The following is an 11,928-nucleotide window of genomic DNA, read 5'->3' as shown; positions in this document are numbered from 1 at the left end:
CCTTGTACCGCAGATAAAGAAGCTGGATGAGCTAGAGGAGCAACAGGAGGAGCAGATAGTGATGTGTGTGGTGGTGGCTCGGCAAAGAACGATCTGGACAAATTAATATGATTAGTTATAGAATCAACATATGCACATTTGAACAAATCAGAATATGTGATATTATGCTTAATAAATTAAATTCTTTAAAATTTTTATTCTTCCGCTGTTATAACTAAAGCATGTACGTAAGTAGTATAAGAACGTAGCGCCACCTTTGGTTGGGTAAGAAGGGTGGGCGTTACGGGTGTTTGGTTGATGGGTTTGGGAATGAGGGAATGGAATGATAGTAAAAGATGGTGTTTGGATTGTGGGTTTGGGAATGACAATTTGGGAATGATTTCTAGATTTATGGGAATCAACCAAACCCATATAACTAGGTGGGTTTCATTTCCATTCCCATTCTCATTACACCTTACTATCAAACTCATACCCATAGTCATTCCTATCATTTAACCAAACGCCCCCTAATAGTTGGTAGGATATGACACTATTTTGATAAGAAATAATAATGTTTTTTTTACTATTCCAATATTTAAAAGGATGTTCTTCTAATTTTTACCTTTATGTAAAAACAAAATTTAAAGGATTAAATATGTCTAAAAATAGCTATAAAGAAAAAAAAAATTATACCAAAAAAAAATTGAAACTCAATGTTTTGTATAAAATTTTAATTTTACCTCTAATAAATAGAAAAAGGATTTAAATAAGTATAGAAATAATCTTTATCTCACAATTAATATTTTCTTCTAATTTTTTTTAGTCCATTGAACTTTTCACCTGATGATTTGGCTCAATGATCACTACAATAGGGTAAAATAACTATCTAATTTATCTATCTATATTTTATATATTATGGGACTAACAATACTAGATTATTTGGAGTGAGCGATATCATCTTTTACTCTAATAAAATAGATCAAAAATGCTCCAACAGTGCCCAAACATCCACGATTTAAATCTAAGCTACGATGCACTGTATGATAATTTCCTTTAGTGAAATAACAAATTTGAAACATTAGCTGTCGGATGAAAAACTTGGACTTTTAGATTTATCCTAGTAGTGGATGAAAAACTTATGTGGATATCTTATTTATATTGACTAATCCTGACATGACTAATTCAAACCTACAAAAAATTTCCACTAATTATTAGGATAATTTTTTTCACTAATTATTAGGATAAATAAAAAAGCGTGAATGATCTATTAGCAACCCTCATACTACTGTATCATTATTCGAGGATTCCTCAATAGATATATTCGACAATTTACATAAAAATATATTAATATAGTTTTTAAAAACAATTAATTTATAATATATTTTAGAGAGTATTTGGCTAAACTTATTAAAAGCAGCTTATAAGCTCGTATAACTTATAAGTTGTTTTAGGAGCTTATAAGTTGTTAGGTCTTATTTTAAAAATAAGTTGTTAAAGTGTCTGAGTGAACTTATTACAATCAACTTAAAAGATATTTATGTGTTTGGTATTATAGAATCTTTTTATTAATAAAATTATCAAAAAGAATATAATACTATTAATAGAGGGTTTTAATGTTCAAACTAGTAAACCGACTCATAAATTGTACTTGTGAACTCTATCATCATTATCATTAGAGTAATAAACTCTCCCAAAAAAAATTAATTTAATTTTTTATATTAAATATTAAACTGATAAGAATAGTTATTATAATTAATTTTATTCAAAAGATTGAGAAAGATATGTTTTATAATATTATCGATTCAAGATATTTATAGAAAATTTTCTACCCTTAAAATTAAAAAAATCATTACAGTACATATTTTTTATATAAATAATAAGCAGAGAAAAATTACTTACAAATCTTAAATTTATTTTTAGTAGGAAAAGCAAAAAAAAAAATTAACATAATTTTATTTGAAGTTTCATCAAAATTAGTAAAAAAAAATTTCGATTCTCTAAAATAGTAAAGATATATATTTTATTGTTTTTTAATAATGGTTCCAATTGATCACGGTCTCATCTTGATATGGCCAAAACGTAAATACGTAATCCACATAAAAGGTGAATATTCATGTATCTCATCCGAGTTGGACCCTACAAGATCGTGAGCCCAACAAAAGGAACGAATCAAGGGAAACATCCGTGTGCCACGTCGGAGGAGCACTCGGTGGGATATACTACTGAGTACACCTATGGAAGCAATTATTTAGGGACACCACGTCCACGAAGAACGAGTTGGATATTTTTTATATAGGAAGAGAAAATTTCACTTTACTCTCAAAATTTAAAATATTTGTTTTGGCTCACTACTCATTGTAAAACATACAGTTTACTCCATAAAGTTATGAAATTCACCTTATTCCGTCCTCTTTCTTGGTTCCATACTTCCATTTCATTATTGAAGATTTTAAATTAGAGAAACGGATGATATTTTAAAATTTGAGTAGTTTGGTGAAATATTGATAATTTAGAGACAAATAAGTAAACTTTTCTCAAGTAAAAGCCACGCGCGGTGCCGACTGCTCCAAGCCCACCCCAAACCCCACCCCATCTCATCGGCGCCTCCGCCGCCTCGTCGGCGCTTAGCGATCTCCGCGTGCCCCCCTCGCTCTATCGTTTCTCTTCTGCCCACCCAAAGTTTCCTTCTTTATTGTCACCTCGCCTGGCCACAGCAGCAGCAACAGGACAGGGATCGTGCAGACAAGGGATAAAAGGGGGAGGAAGCGTTTCCTCTTGTTATCTTGTGTTATTTTTTTTTTTTATCGATCGTGGTCGATCGGTCCGATGGACGGCGAGGTGCTCGATAGCATCATCAGTCGGCTGCTGGAGGTACGGACGGCGAGGCCTGGGACTCTGGTCCGCCTGACAGAGGCGGAGATCCACCAGCTTTGCGTCGCGTCCCGCGAGATCTTCCTCGCGCAGCCGAACCTCCTGGAGCTTGAAGCTCCCATCAAGATCTGCGGTCAGCTTCCTTCCCTTTGCTTTCCTTGGTTTAACGTGATTCGCTTTTGGATTTGTAAAATTACTCTACCATCCTTTCGTTTTTGTGGGTTTAATCTATCTGCATCGTGTTCTTCCAGGAAAATGTTTTTTTTTTTCTTTATAAACTGAAGTTAGGAGGTTAGTCTAGAAAATTTGATTTTTGATGGGGGTATCCTTTTATTACATAGGTAGCCCTCAAGTCATGAAAGTATTGGTTTTGATCATACTTATGGAGTTTCTTTATTTGTTTTTTCTTTTCTTCTAAATTTCCCTTTACCGTGTTTACTCCCGATGGGGTCTTAGATTGCCAAGTTTGATTTAACTGCCAAAATAGTTGGGGACATTGTATATAATTGTTGGTTGATTGCTTGCAATTTGCTCAAACTTTAACTCTTTCCTTCATCAATTTCAGTCTTTTAATTGGTGTGAGTGTGCAAAATATATTATATCTCTGTGTTATTAGAAGATGTTACTGCTGGATAAGGACTATTTTGTTTGGTGCATCTTGCTAACAATTCTGATGGAAAATGAAACCTGTAAGCCTTAATGAAAACCGATTAGGATCATGTATGTTGATGATGGAGATAGGTTTAGGAAATCTCCAGTTTCAATATGAACCAGTACAAAATCAACTGATTCCTGTTCTTGGAATATTCAATTGTTATATATTGATGGGAAATTGAAAATTTAGTTCTTTCTATTAACCTGTTGAACTCAAGATAATACTTAATCACCTGCTTCAAATGATTTATTAACTCTACAGATAAAAAAAGGGAACTAAATACTGCAGGTCCTGATTTAATTTGGGAAAAGGAAAGCAAACTAGAATTTTAGGAAGTACGAAGATGACCGTGCTGCTTCACAAAGCGTTTAAAAGGAAATTGATTCAGCATTGATTTAAACAACTTATTTGGAGCAATGTTTCTTGCTATTACATTGTATATGGCTATTGATTTCCATTAATTTGTTTTGTATTTACTACAAGTATATAGCAAGTCTTAATAAATCTCTATGTGATGATGGGGAGAAATTGATATTATAGAAAACATTATTTCTTGACATTTCTATAGTCGTTATGCTATTGATTACTGAGGATCAAAAAGTATTCTGATGGTTTATTGCTATGAAGAGTGACTTTAATTTCTTGGGAACTATCCTCTTTTACTTTGCCTATATATGTAAGGGGACTTTTCAAGCCTCGTTCCTCTTTTCTGTTGCCACCTCATAATTAACAGAGGCCAAAAAGACTAGAAAACAATAGGTGGAGATGGTGTAGTTGTTTAAAGGTGGCCGATGTATTTTATATTTAGAAGAATTGGATCAATTAAAGTGGAATATGCAAGGGGTAGATGGAGACTAAACAAAATGTTAGTTAATGTAGAAAAAACGATTTTAAGTGATTTTAATAATATAGCCTTGAATTGAATCCAATGGAGAGTAAGACTCATGTAGCCGACCCAAATAATTTCGACAAATATAAGTTGATAATGATCATTAGCTCCACTTTTCATTTCCAACATAATTATTTGAATTGCACCCACTTTCTGCTGTTTTTTTTTCGAGTTAAAACGTTGTTGCATCCATATCTGTTCCATCTTCTTTTTGCATCTAAATTTCAAATCCAATTACGGGCATTGCGACTATGAAGTAGTTGTCTTGGAATGTTTAGAGGTATGCTTTTGTTGCATTTAGGTTTGTTTGTATGTGAAAGTTTTACCTTCTTTGTTTGTGTCTTCCACTCTCTTGCCTCTGCCTCACAATCTCCATTCTCTACTTGCCTCCTTCTGACATCAATTCTACATAGAAAGATCTTGTATACAGAGAGACATAGTAGTTCACCATTTAGGCCCATAAGTAGCCACCCATCACTGTGGATATGGCTAGGAGGTTAGTCAATCTAGGTTCAAGCCTTTGTTACCTACTCTACTGTGGTTGGCTTCTATTTAATTGCCTGGCACTATCATTTTAGGCATGAGTGTTGTCCTTGACATTGATGATGATGGTGTTGATCTTAGTCAAAGTATCCAAGTACGCTAGTTAATGATATGCCTCCTTTTTCGTCCCCTAACTACTTGTCTTTTGCCCCAATGAGGAGGAGTTAGTTGATATTTTGACCTTCGTCTTGAAAACTTGCAATCAAGCTGAGCTCTTTGGCATCTGTGTTTTGTCCTCTCTTGCTCCTAGAGTCCCCCCTTTGCCCACAATCTCTAGACCCTCCCTTTTTATACTGAATAATTTTACTTTATTAGTTCTGACATCTAAAATAAATAAAACAATAAACATTCCATTTTAATAGCATAATAGTATATAGGAAAGTCGATTTGATTTCTCGCGTTATATAACAAAGTATACTTAATTCATATCTTATAATGATGACAATGTGGAAATTATTGTATACTTCATTAAAAAATTAAATGAAATGAGAAATAGAAATTTTTCTCTCATTAAATGGGTTTGACATGAAAAATTCATGGTTTTCAAGTAGAATACAAATTTGATATTATAGCACATTTAAGTCACCATTGATATTGCAACCATTGTTGTATTGTATTGATGCTACAAGACATATTTTTCACGGTCATTGTTAAGTGTAGAGATTGTTTACCTTAGATTATCGACTCATGTTTGCTTGATTTTTTTTTTTCTTTTATATCATCATTAATTTTGAGGTTCCTCTCTTAAAGTTTTATCTTTCTACTATTAGGCATAAAAAACCATTCTTTCTCTTTATAATGATTTAGATTTAATTTTTCCTATGTTGGGTTTAATTCACTTTCTTAGTGAATCAGGATTAATTTCTGTTGCAAAATTGACTTTTAATAGAGTTTCTTTCTTATGTTTAGAATTATATGAAATGATATTCATATCAAATTGTATTGAATCAAACCAAATTGTTTCTTTTCATTTCTGATTCATATGCAAAAACAGGATTATTTTACATGTGAATCATATCGTTTCTATAGTACAAATTTTGAATCATAAGTTTTGTCAACTGTAACATCTAATACTATGTTTGGTAACATGTTTGCATAGCTACTACGAATTATGTAAGACAATCTATTGTATACGTTATACCTTTTGGGGGGTTTCTTGTTAATTGGTGAGATAGCAATTCTCTTTTGGGATTAGCTAGTTGTTGAATTTACTAGGCCTTACGACTGTTTGGCCTCCATTTGTTCGTAGATGTATCCACATCCTAGTAGGTACAGGTTGCTACTTCATTCACTTGGGTTGTGTTGGACCCTTCCATCCATTTTAACACTGGGTCTACTGCTATGTTAGTTAGGGGTGTCAATTCGAGTGGGTCGGGTGGATTCGAGTGGTGTTGAAGGAAGCATATTACAAAAAAACTCCCAACCTGAATCCGATCCGAATCCGAACACAACTCGAAAACCCGAACCCGAACCCAAATAACCCGACCAACCCAAATAAAAAAGACTTTTTTTTACTATTTTCCCTATAATTTTTCACTTTTATCTTAGTACTTTATCATTATCATACTAACCTTCTGCTATTATGTACATAAAGCATCTTAATTTTCAAAATAAAATTTGATTTAACTCTAAAAAAATCCCTAAGCCCTAAATTCAGATCAATCCGGGTCAATCCGAGCCCAACCTGATCCTAACACAACCCCAAAACCCCCAAGCCGAACCCGAAAGCCCCCAACCCTAACCCGATATTTTTCGGATTGACTCGGGTCGGGTTCATTTTTGTCACCCCTAATGTTAGTAATTGATGATGTAATGTGTTGTTAAGCGTTTTACTCTATTGATATATTGTGCACGTTCAACGTTTTTTCTTGACCACTCACATTCATATTTATTTAAGTTGACCTTTGTTTAATTGTTCTTTTCTAATTACCTTACTTTGCAAGAGAGTATACTTAGCAAAGTATGCCAAACCTGCATTGTGATTAGTTTCTTACAAAGATTAGGTGAAGTTGTGTTATAGGGTCCCTTACAGTAATAAGGATCATTTTGCACTAGTTAATTTTTCTATTTGGGTTGAGTCCATAAATTTGGAGTTAGCAATGTAGTTCTAAATATTGCCAACACTTGGACTTGCATGGTTTTTTTGAAAGATATATGTCTATGGTGTTTTGGAGTAAGATAACATGCCAATTTAGTTTGAAATATTGCCAAATTTGGTTGAATGCTCTAGTTGTGGCTGTTGTTATATAGATGGTTTGGAATGGATAAAGTCGTGACAACATAGTGAAGTCCTTTAACCATGCCATGGGCGACAAGTGTCTCCTTAATCTAACCTTTATCAAGTGTTTGTGTTTGGATTTTGCTGCAATTAGATTCATTTTAGTTGGACTATGGCTAATGTGGCTAACCATAGATTGGTTATGATTTATCCACCTATGATTTGCATTGAATCAAGGTAAGCATACGTTTTAATGTATGGCACAATTTCTATGATGGTAGTGATCTATCCCAGATTGAAAAGAAGGTTTCAGATAGAATTTTATCCTCAAACTATGAAATGGGTTCAGTTTGGTTTGTTAATTAATTGTGGTTTGACTAATTACTGTTTTGAATGTCTGTCTGCTGATTTAGAGAGATATTTTATATGCTCATTATTTTATATACAACATTGATAAATGTTCCAACTTCATAAGACAATTCTTAAACAAAACAATTCCATATGTTATTTCATTTCAGCACTCCATACAATTGATAGATGTTTTAGTTTATACAATTAGAAAGAGTACCCAAATACAATCAAGAGTGTGTCAATACACTATCTTATTCATATGAGTTGTGTCAGCACAATCAAGAGTTTGTGTCGATACCATCGCGAGGATGACGGAAAGGATAGTAGAAAGAAGTGAGCACAAAAATAAAGAGGAAATGAGCAAGAAAAAGGGAGAAGGAAGTGGAGAAGAGGCATTAAGGAGAGGCTTCAACGAGCAAGCAAGGATAGAAGTGGAAACACAGAAGACGAAATGGGGGAATGGAGAAAAAGCAGTATCAGATTCTAAACGGTAGGACATGGAGTGGGAAAAAAAAACTGAAATGTGTCCAGTAGTGATGATCCCTGCCAAAGAAGATTTGTGATGTCGAAAAAATGCACAAGGGATGAGACCCACAGAAGTAATTGTTGTTTGTTAGCCGCATGCCTAAGTTCAGTATTTTTTGCGCAGCTATTAAATTTAGAGCCGAATGTTCTCCTTTTTAGTGATTAGAATTGGTTGATGAAAACAACCTTTTGCTGATTGTTCTTCATGATTTTTGTGTTTGAACTGCTTCATAGATTGATTCTACCTTTCTTCACTTTCAGGTGATATTCATGGCCAGTACAGTGATCTCTTAAGGCTTTTTGAGTATGGAGGCCTCCCTCCATCTGCTAATTATTTATTCTTAGGCGATTATGTGGATCGAGGAAAGCAAAGCTTGGAAACAATATGCCTACTACTTGCATACAAAATTAAATACCCGGAGAACTTCTTCCTTCTGCGTGGAAACCATGAATGCGCTTCTATTAATAGAATATATGGATTTTATGACGAATGTAAGCGCCGGTTTAGTGTGAGACTATGGAAGGTATTTAGTGATTGTTTTAATTGCCTTCCTGTAGCTGCTTTAATTGATGACAAGATATTGTGCATGCATGGAGGATTGTCCCCTGATTTAACGAGGTTGGATCAAATAAAAAGTATACATAGACCATGTGATGTCCCTGAAAGTGGTTTAGTTTGTGACTTACTCTGGGCTGATCCTGGTAGAGAAGTTCAAGGTTGGGGAGAAAATGACAGGGGGGTCTCTTGGACTTTTGGTGCAGATACAGTTACCAACTTCTTAGCCAGACACGACCTTGATCTCGTCTGTAGGGCACATCAGGTAATATCTTAATATGTTAAATATGATCTCTCTTCCTTGTGTATATAATAAATTTTATCCATGTTTTCTCAGGTTGTGGAGGATGGGTATGAATTCTTTGCTGACAAACAACTTGTGACAATATTCTCAGCCCCAAATTATTGTGGTGAGTTTGATAATGCGGGAGCCATGATGAGTGTCGATGAGACATTGATGTGCTCCTTCCAGATTCTCAAACCTGCTGAAAAGAAGCCAAAAGCCATGTTCTCTACAAGAATTTGATAATCAACCATGGATTTGCCATCAAGGTTAGTGGAATATCACTCCTGAGTTATCTCTATTTGATCAGCAGTGTTAACATTCAAAACTTTCAAGGGCTTATTGCATTCCCACTATTATACTGTTCCTGTAATGAAATTCAATTTGGCATTTAAAGCTGAATGTACAAGCATGAAGTTGTTAAATAGGGAGGGAACTACAATCTATGAGAGTTCATCATTTATATAAGATTGTTGCTGTGCGAGTCTAGTGATTCCTAAACCAGACCGTATGAAAAAAATACAAAGGCGGAACTTGAACTTGGTAAAATATAAACTTCAATACCAATCTAAAAATACTAAACTTAGCTAAGTCGGACATCATGGAGCTAAGCCTGCTATAAGATTATATGAGCCCTTTAATTCACATATATGGAAATTTTAAGCTAAAACTATCTTCACACACTGATTCAATAGTTGAATATTTCATCTGATTAGTGATCACTGTGAAATTGCAGAATGCAATAATCTTTTCCAACCAAATGGGAAGTAACCTGTTCGATCATCAATGATTGCCCCAATTTTCACTCTTACCTTTTATTGCTTGTTGTTTCGTTTTTTTGTGCTATGGTATTTTCTTGTTCATTATGATACGAATCTGTTGGCTCATAGCTGCATGCACTGATCCAACGATTGGATATTCTCTGATCACTGTTGAATTGCATTTGTAATCTTTTCCTTGATCAAATGGAAAGTAAGCTCAGACAATAAAATCACCAATTTTTGCTCTTCCTTTTTTAGTGTTTGTGCTTTGTTCCTGGTTGAAACGGCATTGTTGTCTGCTCTTGTTCATTACGATAGGATCTCAGGAAACTGTTGGTTCATATGTGGTAATTTGTAGCTAAAAGTATCTGCACACTGGTATGATAGTTGAATATTTCATCGATCACTATGGAATTCCAGTATGCAATCTTTTCCAGATCATAGGAAAAGCAACATGTTCTTGGTTACAATGGGATTATTTGCTGCTCTTGTTCATTATGATAAGATCACATAAACCTGCCTGCGTGTTCATATATATGGTCACCTTGAAGCTAAAAGTATCTGCACGCACTGATTCAATAGTCCACTATTTCATCCGATCATTGTGGAATTGCAGTATGTAATCTTCTCCGGCTCATATGAAAAGTAACCTGTTGTACGATACTTAACCCAAATTTGCGCCTTTTTACTCGTTGCTATGGTAAGATCATACGAACCTGTTGCTTCATATGTATGTGTGGTACGTAATGTTTTCCTGATCGCATATAACATAACCTATTAGACAATTATAACCCCAATTTTTGCGCTTCATTTTTACTGCTTGCGATGACATTACCTGCCCCCGTTCATCGTTCATCGACTAAACTCCAAATCTGTTCTCCAGGTAATTTGACTGCACCAAATGAGATGATGAGGCAGCAAATGTTGTCGACCACAGTGACTTTAAAGGTGCAGAGGTGCTGTAATAATATGTCATGTCGCCATGGCTATTGGCTGTAATCGACTTCCTTTTATAACTCCATTTATGTCCCAAGTTTCAAATTCAAGAATTCTTTCTACGCTGGGAACCGTATTTGTATATTCACACGGAAGTAATTTCTACACTTTCTAGTTCATTGTCTCGAACGGCATTGCGATGTTTGTTTCCTTTTCTTTAAGATAAAATCATGGCTAAAAATTTAAACAACATAAATGCATTAGTTTGAACAGATGTTTGAATCATAGTTGGTAGCTTTAAAAAGACTAATCACTTGGATATGTGATTTGTGAGTCAGTCAATTTGCTGGATTTTCCTGAGACAATGCTGCTGTCCGACCGTGTGTTGGTGCAGTCTTGAATGCAAGATTGCTGTCCGATCGCGTGTTGGTGCAGTCTTGAGTGCGAGATTTTGATGTGATCCATTGTTGTGGGGTTAGGTAGCAGATGAAAATGTCATTCATTTTGGACTTTTGGGTAATCTTCTCTTGCTCTGTAAGTGTCGGCGCATTGTTCCTGTGTGGCTGGCCTGACTGTGCTTTACAGTGATGAACAACTGATCGGAACTTATCTTCCACGTTTGGTGTTCATGAGAGGAAGTTTGTGGGTCGATGGATGGTCACTGATCCAAGGGGCAGGGCGGCAACGCCACGTCGAAAGAACAAGTATGGTATTTGCCTAGTCATTCTTGAGATTTAGGGTTCTTAGGCGATGTAAAGGTCTCGGCCTAGATGTCTTAGGCGATTTAAGTGGCGATGAAATTCTAAAGCTAAGCAATGAAGATGGAATTTGGATTCTCCTACCTTTCATTTTGTTTATGGTTGCTTCGATCGATTGGTTGGCAATTAAAGGGAAGAAATGAAAAGGAAAGGGCATGAAGGAGAAAAAAAAACTAGAGGGAGAGGAGGGTTGTTCCACCATGTTTCATCTTCTCGCCTCTCTTTAGCAAAGTAAACAACCCGGCCTTCGGTCCCTCAAAGTAATGGATAAGAAATTGTATATTTTTGTGATCTTCGTGAAATGATCAGAGAATATAATGCAAGTCGACCAAGTCCACGAGAAGGAAGATTTGGTGTTTGACTTGTTGATCGAAAAAAATTTAGATATTTTCATAATGACATGATATTATTCATTTTGAGCTTAAGTTTTTATGGGTTTGCTCTTGAACTTTACCCAAAAGGTCTCATATCAATGAAGATATCTTTCTCTTATAAACTCATGATCTTTTTCATGTATTTTCAATGTGGAACTATGTTTGCAACCTTACAACCCCAACAATCCCCCCCTCAAACAAAGGACCACATACTCCCTAACGTCCGATC

The 11,928-nt window shown here is 35.0% G+C and overlaps 1 protein-coding gene across 1 annotated transcript; it reads left to right on the top strand.

Moving 5' to 3' along the window:
• The first annotated feature begins 2,546 nt into the window (after nucleotides 1-2,546).
• Nucleotides 2,547-10,751, top strand: LOC122052191 (serine/threonine-protein phosphatase PP1). The gene is made up of 4 exons (XM_042613599.1): nucleotides 2,547-2,983; nucleotides 8,293-8,852; nucleotides 8,925-9,139; nucleotides 10,515-10,751. The coding sequence occupies exons 1-3, from the start codon at nucleotides 2,806-2,808 to the stop codon at nucleotides 9,111-9,113; spliced, it is 927 nt and encodes a 308-aa protein (XP_042469533.1). The 5' UTR covers nucleotides 2,547-2,805; the 3' UTR covers nucleotides 9,114-9,139; nucleotides 10,515-10,751.
• The last annotated feature ends 1,177 nt before the right edge of the window (nucleotides 10,752-11,928 follow it).

This window comes from Zingiber officinale, chromosome 3A, assembly GCF_018446385.1.
Source record: "Zingiber officinale cultivar Zhangliang chromosome 3A, Zo_v1.1, whole genome shotgun sequence".
Classification (NCBI taxonomy): Eukaryota; Viridiplantae; Streptophyta; class Magnoliopsida; order Zingiberales; family Zingiberaceae; genus Zingiber; species Zingiber officinale.
This window is presented reverse-complemented; position numbering and strand designations above follow the sequence as displayed.